This window comes from Tachyglossus aculeatus, chromosome 1, assembly GCF_015852505.1.
Source record: "Tachyglossus aculeatus isolate mTacAcu1 chromosome 1, mTacAcu1.pri, whole genome shotgun sequence".
Lineage (NCBI taxonomy): Eukaryota > Metazoa > Chordata > Mammalia > Monotremata > Tachyglossidae > Tachyglossus > Tachyglossus aculeatus.
This window is the reverse complement of record NC_052066.1, coordinates 121,592,658-121,607,795: the sequence shown is the minus strand read 5'-3', so window position 1 is coordinate 121,607,795 and position 15,138 is coordinate 121,592,658. Positions and strand designations below refer to the sequence as shown.

The window sequence follows — 15,138 nt, the reverse complement described above, 5'->3', positions numbered from 1 at the left end:
GTGTCATGTTTGTGAGATTTTATTTAATAAAATGAGAATTTTATTATCATTATTGTTGTTGTTGTTGCTATATTTGTTAAGCACTGGTCTGAGCTCTGGAGAAGATAGGTCAGACACAGTCTTTGTTCCTCATGGGACTCACAATAGAACAGATATCACATCCCCATTTTACAGCGGAGGAAAATGAGGCACAGAGAAGTTAAGTGGCTTGCCCAAAGTCACACAGCAGGCAAGTGGCAGAGCTGAGGTTAGAACACAGGTTATCTGACTTCTGGACCCATGCCCTTTCCATTAGCCCACTCTGCTTACTCTGGAAGGTTTTCCAGGAGGAGTTTGAGGCTTTCTGAATGACTTTGAAGATGAGGATCTGAGCAGCTGTATGTAAGATAGGCAGAACTCAGGGAGACTACTAAGGAGACTGTTAAAATAATCAAGCCAGAAGGTGATGAGTCTTGAACCAAAAGAATGATTGTACGGAGAGAAGAGAGCAGATCAGTGAAATATGATAGGAGAATCAGCAAGATTTGAAGGTCAATTAAACGTGGAAGGTAAAAGACAAGAGAGAAGTCTAAGATTAAAGTAAGGGTGGTAGGCCCCTGAGACAGAGGATGGTAGTGTCAATAGCAATGGGAAAGCTAGGAGAAAAAGCCTTAAGAGAAAAAATAAGGTCAGTTTTGATAGAGTTTAAATGCCAATGGGTGTCTTGTGAAGGCAAGTAGAGCTGAGATGTTAAAATAGGTGAGAGTTCAGGCTATTTTAATAGATTTAGGAAACATGGCCAAAGATGTTAGTTTAAGCTATGCAAGCAGAAGCGCTCCCAAAGAAAATGTATGTAGACTGAAAAAAGAACAGAACCTTATGGAAACTCACAGATAAAATGTGAGGGGAAGGTAAAGAGCTAGTAAAGGAAGCTAAAAAAGAGCAGTCAAGAATCTGAAGAGTATGAGTTTCAGATAAATTAATTTAAGAACAAAATTGCTAACTGTAAATTAGCATTGGAAATAGCAGGGGGTGGGCATCATTATGGGTAAATAATACAGATGTGAATTGCCTAAAGTATGTTTGATTGTATTACGGTGTCCCTGGGTGCCCATAGTTGATTGTCCTTTAATCAGGTGAAGATATTGATTTACGATAAGATTATGTCACATCTTCTCATTGGTTCCTGTAGATGGGATATGACTGCTAGAAGATCTCCCAATTTTCTGACAGTGAAATCATAATGGAACGAAAAGATGGAGAAAGAGACAGAATGATTCTGAAAAATCAAAATCAGTGTCTTTCCCCAGCAGCCCCATTATCTCTCCAAAGTCAACTCCACATGGCCTTGCAATGCCATGCCCCAACTCCTTTTTGGGGAGGGGGACACGGTGCCCACTGACACCTCCATGAACCTCACAACACTCCATACTGGCTCCTTGGTGAGAGAGAGGTAGGATCTGATGCCACCACCCCAGACCAAAAAAAAACTGAGATTTTTTGTGGGTATCCTCAGGAGGGATCGTGCCTGATTGGGGCATATTCCCCTCCATAACCCCCAGATCCATATCTGCCCCCTTCTCCCTCTGTGGGACAGAAAGGAGTCGGATGGGGGGCTCCAGGAGAGATGATGTTGTGGAGGGGGACAGAGAGGACACTTAGGGAGAAATAGAAGCCAGACACTCCAGAAATTCCCACCATCCTCTTCCCCATCTTCTGCCCCCTTGTTAGGCAAGTGATTAACATAGCTCAAACCACTAAGTGAATGAGGCAGTGAGATACTCTGATAGTTTATCTGCTCATCTTGGAGGATTTGGGCAGATAAACTGATTGTAAAATTAAAATAATCTCCACGGAACTCATCATTTCTTTCAAACTTGGCCTGGCATTTTCAAGTACTAATTCCAATATATATATATATATGTATATATATATATATATATATATAAATATATATATATATATATACATATATATATATATATATATATATATATTCAGGGTTTGAAAGGACCTTGTTCTTTATTGCGGTCAAACTTCAACTGATGTTGATGTTTCAAAACTCAATCAATCTTCGGTTCCATAAAAATAGCAAGCTTTTTATCATGTTAAAATTTATTTTTTTACTTTCTCCACCTACAAGTAATAAGAAGCTTTTCCTTCTACTTTGCCCTACTTCATCTTTCTTCTCAACACAAAATAAGCACTCACCAAATAGCAGTGATGTTCTCATGCTATGAGCAAACAAGGATCTTTCAGCTGCAGGAGAAAATCTTTAACAGAGACTTTATAAAAGAAATCATTTGAATGCTTCTTTTTACTTATAACTACCAGAACCATGAATACAACTAGGGTAGGGGGTTAAGTATTACCGGCAAGAAATTTTAAATGAAAATTAAAGGACTTAATAAGGGATTCTGAAAGTTGCATAAAAATATATTTCATTGCAATCATTTATGTCAGAGCAACCAACTGTCCATTTTGCCTGTGAAATCCTATCAATAGGCTTGCAATCAATGAGAATCATTCAACTGAAAATATGGGGTAAATTTTCATAAGCCGCTAGGGATTTAGCCATATGAGTTTCCTTCAGGTTGGAGGGAACCCTGCTGTAAAGTGACTACAGTGACTCTGAAAATGCCCTAATGCATACCTTGACTTTTCAAAATGAAAACTATAACTGTGACTCAATGCCTTAACTGAGCACAAGATTTGAAAATGGAAACAATCTAGTGTTCGGCAGGGGGGCCTCTAAAATTAGGTTCTAAAGCCTAATTAATAAAGACTTTACAATTATTATTATGCAATGGTATAAAAAGTACCATTTCGTACTACAAAGACTACTTTTTTTTTTCAGAATCATTTGGTTCATTAACGTACCCTACGTTCTCTCGGAGGAAGATAGTGGCAGTGTATTTTATGTTCTAATGAAAAGAGCTCGGGTCTGAGAGTCAGAAGAACTGGGTTCTAGTTCCAGCTTGCCACCGGTGTCTTTTTTATGACTTGGGCCAAAGTACTTAATCCCTCTGGGGCTCAGTTTCCTAATACATAAGATGAGGACAAAAATCTTTACCTCACCTACTTCACAAGGATATAATCATCATCATCATCATTATCATCATCTTGGTATTTTTAAGAGCTTACTATGTACCAAATACTGTATTAAGTGCTGGGGTAGATACAAGAGAATCAGGTCACACACAGTTCCTGTCCCTCATGGATGGAGAGCAGGTTTTTAATCATCTGTGAACTCTGCGAATATAAAATATAAAATGATAAGAAGGTGCTTGGAAAAAAATAAGACCTATACAAATACAAGGCTGAGATGATCCAAGGTTTGCAGACCAAAAAAACAAATGAAGAACTTCCTTGTCTCTAAACAGTGTATATTGGGCCCTTACATATGGCCCTAAAATGCAGACTGTAAATGACTCCATTCACATTATTGTCAAGGGATGACTCTTGAAAAAATGGCAACAACACTTCACCCCACTCCTTAACACACCTGCCAATACTTATGGCTCCTGTGAAGAGTAGTCAACTTGCCTGAGTAGTGACCACAAAGCCTTTGCTCCAATATTTGCTGAAATCGCCATCACAGTTAGAGCAGAAGTCATACCAGAATAGAGATACAAACTGGGAGGGATACTCTGCTCAGCACCAGCCCCAATTCTTCCTCAGTATTTGGAAACCTAAAGAAATGTCACTGCATTGCAAAGAAATCACCGTCTTTGCAATTTTACCATTGAACTATTTATTACCCCTTACTCTATGCCAAGCAATGCACTGAGTTCTGGGATAGATAAAAGATAAGTCATTTTTTCACCACTGATCTGCCTTCTAAAGGCTACACCCCAAAAAAATTAAATTCCAATTAGATGAATGTGCTCATAGCTGCTACAGAAAATATTGGCTCCTTTAGACCAAAATTAGATCTACATGCTAAATCCATCAATGTTCAAATTCCGTTGTTGTCCAAAAACATGTGGGACAGGGACTGTGGCCAACCCGATTAGCTGTATCTACCCCAGAACAGTGCAGTGCCTGGCAAATAGTAAGCGATCATCATTCCAATATCCTGCACTGCAGAGAAAGGGTAAGAATGTTTGCAAAATTAACCACCGTATCACATTAGCACATGTCTCCTGCAAATAAAGGAGGGAATTATTCATTCAATTCGGGCATAACACTTGTATTCAGTGCACGTTTTGGATAGCATTTTTTTAGGGAATTGGGGAACTTTCTTCCAACAAAGTGAGCCTGTTTGGGCTCAGCATGCTGCGTTATGGCAGAAACTGCCAGTGGGCTTGGGTGTGGACTCACAGTGGGTGAGAACTGTAGCATGCGTTTTCCTTAACACGAAGTTTTGCAAGAATTTACCCATCACATTATAGGAGAACTGGGTGCCTGCCAGGACTTCTGAGCTGTGGCCATAAATTCGGAGGGCATATAGAGACAGAAAAGAACTTGTCCACGCCAGCTCAACCTAGCACCTGGGAGTCCAACCCAACTGACTTGTAACAAAAAGTACTAGCCTCAAATCCGTCTTAAATTAGCTGGTCAACGTGGAAGTTATCATTAGCAGGCTTGAGGACCTGTGGACCCTTTAAATATTTTTTTTTCTGGCTGCTGTTAGGTTTACCTCATGCAAACAGGTCCATTTTCTTTAGCACAAGATTTAAATATCTGAATTCAGCCCTTCCCGGGGGCTCCGGATTTGAATTCAGGATCTGGAGATCAAAGTACTGTAACTAATCCATAAAATATTGCAATATAGTGAGTCAAGAATTCACCCTTTATCAAATGCCTGCGATGTTTGCATAAAAATCTAAACTATAAATTATTTTTGTGCTACAGTGCTTGATATTTTAGCCCTTTGTTTGCATAAATCTCACTGGCTAGTGGGTAGCGGTGTATTACTCTGAAATTAGTTGCCCGTGAATTCTTAAAAATCACCATGCTGATTTTAAGAGATTGTATTGTCCAGAAACACTGGAATTCATCCCCCGAGAAATCTGCTGGGCACTTGGGAAAGAGTAGTGCAGTAGATTTGGTAGACATGATCCCTGCCCACAAGAAGCAGGGATCATGTCTACCAAATTTACTGTACTCACAGTCTAGAGAGAAAATAAATTACTGATGGGGAAATGGGAGGCTATAAGCATATATACTTGGGTGCTCTGTGGCTGGGGGCAAAGGACAGTGAATATCAAGTTCTTAAGGAGTCTAGGTCTAAGTGCATAGGCAAAATGGGAAGTCCCTTCCTAGATGATAAGCTCATCGTGGTAAGGGAACATGTCTACCAACACTGTTGTATTATACTTTTCCCAGTGTTTAGGAATAATAATAATAATCAATATTATGCTTCTTGTTAAGTGCTTACTATGTGCCAATCACTGTCCTAAGTGCTAAGATAGATCAAGCTAATCAGGTTGGACACAGTCCTCGTTCCAAATGGAGCTCCCAGTCTCAATCCCCATTTTACAAATGAGGTAACTGAGACACAGAGAAGTGAGGTGACTTGCCCAAGGTCACACAGCAGACAAGTGGAGGATCTGGGATAAGAACCCATAACCTTCTGACTCCTAGGCCTGTAATCTATTCTTTATGCCCTGCTGCTTCTCTGTGTGCAGTGCACTGAATGCTCAATAAATGCCACTGATTGAGTGATTGATTAATTGAGGAAGGGCCTAGTAAGGGAAGGCTAGTTTGGAGGAGGTGTGATTTTCGAGGACTTAGGATGCAGGATCGCACCTGGAGAGTTTCCAGTACTCTACCAGTTTCAGCTGTGGGAGGGAGAGTCAAGCAGAGGCATGCCCATTCCACTCTTAGCTTGGGCAGTGGCTAGCGAGTGGAAGACAATCCGCTACAAGTCAAAACTCACCTATGCTGGGCAGCAGCCCTATGGGAGAGAGTTAAGGGTGGAGACTCAATTTTACTGCACAGAAGAAGGCAATGGTTAATGACTTGTGTATTTTTACCAAGAAATCTCTATGGATACAGTACCAGAAGATTGCAGATGGAAAGTAGGGCATTCTGGAAGAGATGTGTCCATGGAGTCACTATGGGTAGGAGACAACTTGACAGCATAAGACAAGACAAGACAGGAGGTAGGGAGAGTGATCATCTGTTGAATATAAGTCAGTAGTGAGTTCCAGGCCAGAGGAGTCAAGGGATGGGCAGCAAGACAGGTAGCTTGGTACTAGAGGAGCAAAGTGGGTTAGTTGGGTTTTAGTAGGAGATCAACAGGATAAGATAAAAGATAACAGGATAAGAGAAGCAGCGTGGCTCAGTGGAAAGAGCCTGGGCTTTGGAGTCAGATGTCATGGGTTCAAATCCCAGCTTCGCCACTTATCAGCTGTGTGACTTCAGGCAAGTCACTTAACTTCCCTGGGCCTCAGTTTCCTCATCTTTAAAATGGGGATGAAGACTGTGAGCTCCCCGTGGGACAACGTCATCACCTTGTAACGTCCCCAGTGCTTAGAACAGTGCTTTGCACGTAGTAAGCACTTAATAAATGCTATCATTATTATTATTATTATTATTATAAGAGGGGGAGTGCTTTAAAGCCTGTGGTAAGGAGTTTCTGTTTGGTGCAGAGGTGGAAGGGCGGCTATTGGTGGTTTTTGAGGAGTGGGGAGAAGTGGACTGAACATTTTTTTAGGAAACTGGTATGGGCAGCAGAGTAAAGTGTGGACTGGAATCGGGAGAGACAGGAATCAAGAAGGTCAGCGAGGAGGCTGATGCAGTAGTCAACGTAGGATATGATAATCGAGAGATCAGGGTGGTGTCAGATTGGATGGAGAAGAAAAGGCAGGCTCTGGAGATATTGTGAAGATATAACTGAGAGGATTTGGTGACAGAGTGAATATGTGGGTTGAATGAGAGAGGTGATTTGTGGATAATGCAGAGTTTATGGGTATGGGAGACAGGGAGGATGCTAGTGTTTTTTACAGTGATGGGAAAATGATGCGGAGAACAATCAATCAATCAATCAATCATATTTATTGAGCACTTACTATGTGCAGAGCACTGTACTAAGCACTTGGAAAGTACAAGTTGGCAACATATAGAGACGGTCCCTACCCAACAGTGGGCTCACAGTCTAGAAGGGGGAGACAGAGAGCAAAACCAAACATATTAACAAAATAAAATAAATAGAATAGCTATGTACAAGTAAAATAAATCAATAAATAGAGTAATAAATATGTACAATCATATATACATATATGCAGGTGCTGTGGGGAAGGAAGGAGGCAAGACGAGGGGGATGGAGGGGGGACGAGGGGGAGAGGAAGGAGGGAGCTCAGTCTGGGAAGGCCTCCTGGAGGAGGTGAGCTCTCAATAGGGCCTTGAAGGGAGGAAGAGATCTAGCTTGGCGGATGTTGGAAGGGAGGGCATTCCAGGCCAGGGGGATGACGTGGGCCGGGGGTTGACGGCGGGACAGGCGAGAACGAGGCACGGTGAGGAGATTAGCGGCAGATTAGAACAGGGTTTGGGTAGGATGATGAGGAGTTCTGTTTTGGATTTTTTAAGTTTGAAGAGTCAGTGGATCACCCAAAAAGAGATGCCCTGAAGGCAGGAAGAAATTAATGACTGCAGAGGAGAGAAGACTACTGGCTTTTTATTTAGAATTTGTATTTACTGCAATGCACTTAACTCCAAACTCCAATCAGTTTCATTCATTAAAGCAATGAAGTTCATTTTCCTGCTGTTCCCTTTTTTTTAATGGCAGTTGTTAAGCACTTACTATGCCGAGAAGCAGCGTGGCATAGTGGATGGAGCAGCAGCCTGGGAGTCAGAAGACCGTGGGTTCTAATCCCATCTCTGCCACTTGTCTGCTGTGCGACTGTGGGCAAATCACTTCACTTCTCTGTGCCTCAGTTACCTCATTTGTAAAATGGGGATTGAGACTGTGAGCCCCACATGGGACAGGGACTGTGTCCACCTCGATTTGTTTGTATTCCCCCCCCCACCTCCACCCCCCCAGCACTTAGTACAGTATCTGGCACAAAGTAAGCGCTTAACAATTTTTACCATCATCATCATGACTACATGCCAAACACTGTACTAAGAGCTGAGGTAGATACAAGCTAATCAGGTTGAACATAGTCCATGTACTACATGTACCACAGTCTTAATCACACAGTAGATATCTTGTTATCAAGATATCAAGCGCTTAGTACAGTGCTCTGCACACAGTAAGCGCTCAATAAATAAGATTGATTGATTGTTATAAGCGGAAAACATGTCTGCTAGTTTTGTCGTAATGTACTCTTCCCAAGCTCGTAGTACAGTGATCTGCATATAGTAAGTGCTCAATAAATACTTCCGATTGGTTGATTAATCGATCTCTTGAATGTTGACCTGCGACCCTTATAAAGTCCAAACTCTTTTGCCCCTTGAAAGGGTCAGGTAGATCAGGTTTGCTTGAGCTGCTCCATAATGGAAATTAACCTGAGTTTCCTTCCACAGATGGCTTTTAGGATGTAGTGCCAACTAGACCTCCAGAACTCAAACAGCACTGAATATCCAAAGGATTTGTTAAGCACATCCTACCTACTACTGTTACTAGTAGGCTGTGACTAAAAATAACCTGCCTGACATTTAAATGGAGATCAGAATCCTCAACAGGAAGAAACTCCTAATCTAAACCCTCCTGAAAGGAATACATTCTGGAATTCAGGAGTCTTAAGGGCCATTCAGATATTTTTGGCAAGTGACAAGAGAGGATTTCAAGTTGGGTATTTTGTTTTTTTAGTTTACAAACTCAATTCTGAGATAACATCGTTTGGCTGTTGACAGCTCATTATGTGGTATGTGACAGGAACAAGATCTCAGGTCCTCAGATTTCACCGACTTATGTTAGGGGATCTCCAGGAAGAGTTGTGCTCTAAATCATTTATTTGTAGAAACTCATTCTGTTTTCAGTTCCACTGTCAAACTCTCATATGGGGTTTCACTTGGAGAATTGGGCTCAGTGGTGTTGTGTCTTTTGAATCAGAATGACAAGGAGTGAGAAAGATAGTTTTAAAAAGATCCAAACTACTGTGTCTCCCCTGTCCCTCATATCTCAGTTAAAAATCCTGCCTTTACATTTGTTAAAATGACATTCCTGGCTCCCTAGTTCAGCTCTTCCAGGCTCTAAGTTAACTGTGGGCAAGGAACATGTGTACCAACTCTGTTGTATTGTATTCTCCCAAGCATTTACTACAATGCTCTGCACATATTAAGTGCTCAATAAATAATACTGATGATGATGTAAAATTGAAAAATCCTGTGAGTACTTCTCCTGCATATTTGTGGCTACAGTTCAAGAACCAGATGAATGATGCTTTTGTGGTTTTGTCAAATGAGTGATAATGAACCAAAGTCTTAGGAAATGGCCCCTTTGAAAGTCACTTCTGAAGCTGCACAACAGTTATTGGAATGGGTGTTGGGAGATGCTTTTTTCCACTTGACAATCTCAATTGTCAGTTAATTTGCTGCTTTACTGTTGCTATAGCAAATCCTATATGTATATCCACATTGTGTATTTGCAGAGTACATGCATGAAATGCCTGCGTATTTGAAAAAAGAAAATTTGGCGATATGCATATTGGGGTCACCCATTGACCAGGCATACTATTTAAATGCAATTTTTCAGTACTCATCCCATCCTCTGTATGGCCGTGCTGCCCAATAACTCCTGAGCCTACTTGCCCTGCCTTCTTGTATACTTCTGTTTTCATGGCTATCCTGCACCTATTTAACCCCTGCACTGGATCCCTTGAACTGCCCCCTCTCTCCCTGACCACACTGACTACAAATTCCAAAAAGTTTATTTCTAGTCCATTTTTCTCAGTGTTTCATCTTTCTAGTACAGATTTTCTTTAATTAATCATTGACAAATATCTGTCACAATGTCACAATGTGTCACAATGTGAAGCAGCATGGTTCAGTGGAAAGAGCATGGGCTTTGGAGTCAGAGGTCCTGGGTTCAAATCCCAGCTTCACCAATTGTCAGCTGTGTGACTTTGGGCAAGTCACTTAACTTCTCTGTGCCTCTGTTCCGTCATCTGGAAAATGAGGATGAAGATTGTGAGCCCCCCCGTGGGACATCCTGATCACCTTGTAACCGCCCCAGCGCTTAGAACAGTACTTTGCACATAGGAAGTGCATAACAAATGCTATCATTATTATTATTATTATTATCCCCCATGTGGGACAGAGAATTTGTGTAACCTGTATCTACTGCAGCTCTTAGAACGGTGCTTAACATGCAGTGAGCACTTAACGATATAATAATAATAGCAATGATGAACTAGATGTTTCTGCTGAATTGCTCTTTTCTGGAGTAATTGTAATTCCTTACGTTGTAAGGACTTGTTTAATGCACCCCTTCCATTTTATTACCTCTTCAGGGCGGATCTCACTGGGTCCCTAATCCTGAATCTTTTTTTTATGCCAAGTATATTCTGCTGAAGGTCAGAGACTTGGCCACGGGTTGGTTTGTTTTACACTATTTGTTAAGTGTTCACTATGTGCCAGCACTGTACCAGGCTGGGGAAGATACAAGTTATCATGTTGGACACAGTTCTTGTCCCACTTGGGGCTCACTATCTTAATCCCCGTTTTACAGATGAAGTAACTGAAGCACAAAGAAGTGAAGTGATCTGCCCAAGGTTACACAGCAGACAAGTGGCAGAGCCAGGATTAGAACCCATGGGTATGAGTAGGATTCTTGTACCTAGGGGCTAAAAACTGTTACCCATCTTATTTTCCATCTGGCCAAGCAGCCTGACTGTCCTCTACATTTCTGCCCCGGGCAGGAAAGGTGCCAAACTACAAGAGTCCTGGAACTTGGTCGGAGAAGACCTAAAGTGGGCACAGGGGCCTGAGACTGGAAGGATAAAATTATTGAGGCAGTGATATATGAAGCCGAGGAAACCGGAATCGGTCTCTCTAGGGTAGCCATCGTCCCCTGAGAATGGCAAAATGCAAACTGGGTGCAGAGGAAGAATTTGCTTTTCCCAAATGTAGGTCCTTTGCACTCATGAGTCACCTCACATTTCTTCTCAGGCAGTGAAAGAGAAGCAGCTGGGAGAATGCCAGGAGAAGAATGCTCCTTTTCATGTTTTTTATTTCCCTAAACAAAGCATAATGGCAACAGCCAATGGAGAACAGCCAATGGCCCAGGTGCACCTTTCCATACCACCCTAAGGGCATAGTCTGCACACAGTAAGCACTCAATAAACGCCATTGATTGATTGATTGATTGATTGATGTGCCATGTGTTCCTTATTTTACTTCCAACCCTGCTCTTTCCTTTTGAGGTGGGACATTTATGAGAGCAGTAAATGCTCCCCTGGGCCCCAATTCCAGTCTGGCAGGTCTCCATAAAGTCATATCCTTTCCTCCTAGAGTTTTATGGACAATATACTTGCTAGAAGATTGTAGCAAATATAGTGTTACCAAGATCTGTGGTAATCAAAATGATCTTTTTTGAAATTTCAAATGTTTAATTCAAGATCCCTCAGTGGAAACAGCTCAGAAGAGAAAGAGCAGCCTAATTTCTTTTTAGTTTTTGACTGGTCTGAGACACGCTAGGAAGAGTCTGAGGAAAGATTTGACAATACTCTATCAGGACTTACTAACGGAATCACATCACTAAGACTAGATGATCTCCAGGTGGAATAGAAAAACAACCTTAGAAAATATCAAAGTCGAGTCTTATTCTTTCTACCTGCTACCATGTTAGCATTGTTAGAATAGAAAATATGATCCAGGTTTCTGATGACATAAACTCCAAAGGGAGCTAATTTGGTATAGTGAATGGCATTAACAGGACAATGTTTGCACTGGACATGCTAACTCTTTCCATTTGGTTGTTCAAACTGTGGTTTAATTTTGCCAAACTCTGAATTTCTCTTTTGAGCAGCATGACAATGAGATTGTTAAATCAGGTTTGATGTTATTTTCACATATTTTGGTGGATATGAGTACTTAGATAATGTCACTGGTTGCATAAATTTTTTAATAAACCAAACATTGCTTCCTCCTGATTTTTTTTCTCCTACGTTCTCAAATGAACTAAATTCATAGCACCTTTTCTATTTAAGGTTCTTGAAAATATATTTAATGTATAATAATACAAACTAACCCTGGCCACTACCTTTCACCCTTATTCAAACTTCTGCTATTTTTGAGTAACTCTGCACTGAAAAGATATTTCATGTAAAGATCACAGAAGAGGAATTTCAGCATATAGCACACTGAAGTTTGGGCTTCTTTTTGGTATGTTAACCCAGCAGGCCCAAATTTCTTGGAGTCCGGATGCAACTTTATCTGATGACATTGACACCAATGGAACTTTGACAAAAGCACTCCAAGTTCTCTTCCTCTTTCTCTTCAAATTGTCCCTGAGTTTTCCATGAAATTTAACTACTATTTTTGAATTTCTGTCTTTACACTTGGATTTGCACCCTTTATTTTCGCTACTCTCAGCCTATAGCATTTATGCATGTAACACAATTTATTAATTTAATTAATGTATGTCTCCCTTTCTAGATTATAAGGTCCTGTGGGCAGGGAACTTGTCTACCAACTCTTTTGAATTGTACTCACCCAAGTGAGTACAAGGCTCTGCATAAAGTAACTACTCACTAAATGTGATCATTTGATTGTGTGATTGATTGGTTCCCTGGCTCCCAAGTGCCCAAAGTTTCATCAAACATGAATATTTATTCCAGATAATAAATCTGTTGCATTCAGGTACTTACATCAATAGGTATGAATGCATTAATAATTATAATAAATGAATCATATTTATTGAGTGCTCCTGGTGTGTAGAGCACTGTACAATGCAAAAAGTTTGGTAGACCTGTTCTTTGCCTACAATGAGCTTACAGCCTTGGTGGGGAGGGGAGTATACAGTATATATACTGACTGTGTTTTCATATCTTCTTTGATTCTTTCAGATACTATTGTTCTGATTGCTTCAATAGCAGTTGTTTCTGCAAAAACTCAGGGTAACATTTTTGCCACATCCGCACTCAGAAGCCTTCGCTTCCTTCAGATTCTCCGTATGGTGCGCATGGATCGAAGAGGAGGAACTTGGAAATTATTAGGCTCGGTTGTTTATGCTCACAGCAAGGTAACTGTTCCTGAATAATAGGGCAAGTATTTACCATTCAATTAGTGGTTCTGGCAGCATCTAATAAGACATACAAAAGGCAAGTAGAGTCAAGTTCACCCACAACATGTGTTTCCACTAATGCATTTTGGCTAGAATGTAATGGCAGAATTAGGGAAAGGTCTTCCCATAACCATATCTGTCAGGATGCAGTGCAATGCTGTGTCAGAAGAAACAGTTTTGCACAAGCATGCAGTGTCAAAATAGGGTGAGTACTATACCATGAGTTTCCTAATATGAAAACCCAACACCGTCATCGTAGAACTGACGGTGTTTCTGTCTTCTGTAACTTCAAATAATAGGGTAGTAAATTTGAAATGAAATAACTAGATCAGTTTAAGTGACCATGCATTGATTTTGATGGCTTCCTATGAAAATAAACAAAGTATTATAAATGTTTTCTATCTTGCTCAAAATGAATGTTTCCTTTTAAAAAAAACTTGATGCATGTTCATCTTTTTGAATCTAGGAATTAATCACAGCCTGGTATATAGGATTTTTGGTTCTTATTTTTTCATCTTTCCTTGTCTACCTGGTGGAAAAGGATGCAAACAAGCAGTTTTCTACTTACGCAGATGCTCTTTGGTGGGGCACGGTATGTATAAAATGAACATTTTGTTAAGCAAATGTGTGCTGTATAATTTCTCCTGTGCCTGCTATCACTAGGGTATTTACTTCAGAATAGCAAGTTGAGCTCGGGTAGTAATGACAAAGTTAGCTCATTTGGAAAATGATAAAATTACATAGCGCTGGAGTCTGCCACCCTGTAAATTCATGGACAATCCATAAAAATGAGTTAAAATTGGTCATGTCTATAAATCCAGAAAGATTATTTCTGTATTTGTAAGTATGGCAGATTACCACCCTGGGGAAAGAGCAAGAGGAAGTCAATCTGCTCCACACCCCGGCCCAACAGCAGCATCTACTGGGGTGCCACTGGACTCTATGAGGAGTGCCCTGTTCCCCGGGGTGCGTGGGAAGCCCACTTTGCAAAGGCAATGGTGGAAAACCATCAAGCCCATTTCCAGGAAAGCTTGTGTACTGCCCATACTTGCCTTGCCTGACTAATCAGCATTGGTGATAAGGAGATGGGCACTGCCCCTCCCTTTTTCAGCCAGAGAGGAAGCAACAACTCACTTGTTACAGCAGACCCAACTGGGTAGGCAAGCCCTGCCCACTGCCACTAACTCCTCTCTGTGCCTTGGGCCCCCATAAACCATCAGGTTCCCCCACTCAGATCAGGTGTACCTTCTCCTCCCCAACCTTGTAGGGTCCTGGCTTCTCCTCCCCACCACCACACCCTGTTTTTCCAGATATGCACTAGGGCTGCTCACTTGTCTGGCTGCGTGACATGGGGTCAGAGGGAGGGAGAGGGGTAAGGGACATCTTTATTCTCTCCCCTTTCCTTCCACCCATTCTCCCTCCCCCTCTTTTTCTCACCTCCTTCCTCTTTCTTATATTTCCCTTCTTCTCTTTCTTTAGAACTTTTTCTTCCTTCCTCCATGTCAGTTGGCATGGGGCAGAGGGACCAGGCGCTTCAACTTGAGAGCTAACGCCTCTCTCCCGCTTTCAGACTGTGAGCCCGTTGTGGGCAGGGTTTGTCTCTATTTGTTGCTGCATTGTACTTTCCAAGCGCTTACTACAGTATTCTGCACACAGTAAGCACTCAATTAATATGATTGAATGAATGAATGGACTGTAAGCTCGTTATGGGCAGGGAATGGGTCTGTTTATTGTTATACTCTCCCGAGTGTTTAGTACAGTGCTCTACCCACAGTAAGCGCTCAATAAAAATGATTGAATGAATGAATAAATGAATGAATAGGAGGAAGCAGGCAGGCAGAGTGGAAGGAAAGACCACTAGATTACTTTCAATTGTCCGAATGCATCTCACTCTCCCCCATCTGGGTTGAAATAGTTATCATCATCATCATCAATCGTATTTATTGAGCGCTTACTATGTGCAGAGCACTGTACTAAGCACT

General features: G+C 41.3%; 1 protein-coding gene across 1 annotated transcript in view; it reads left to right on the top strand.

Moving 5' to 3' along the window:
- The window catches only part of KCNQ5 (potassium voltage-gated channel subfamily Q member 5), a 593,498-nt gene that overhangs the window by 468,552 nt on the left and 109,808 nt on the right, over positions 1-15,138 (top strand). Inside the window, exons 4-5 of the mRNA XM_038743290.1 lie at positions 12,939-13,114; positions 13,623-13,748. Coding sequence (XP_038599218.1) covers positions 12,939-13,114; positions 13,623-13,748 — 302 coding nt within the window. The remainder of the gene's footprint in view (positions 1-12,938; positions 13,115-13,622; positions 13,749-15,138) is intronic.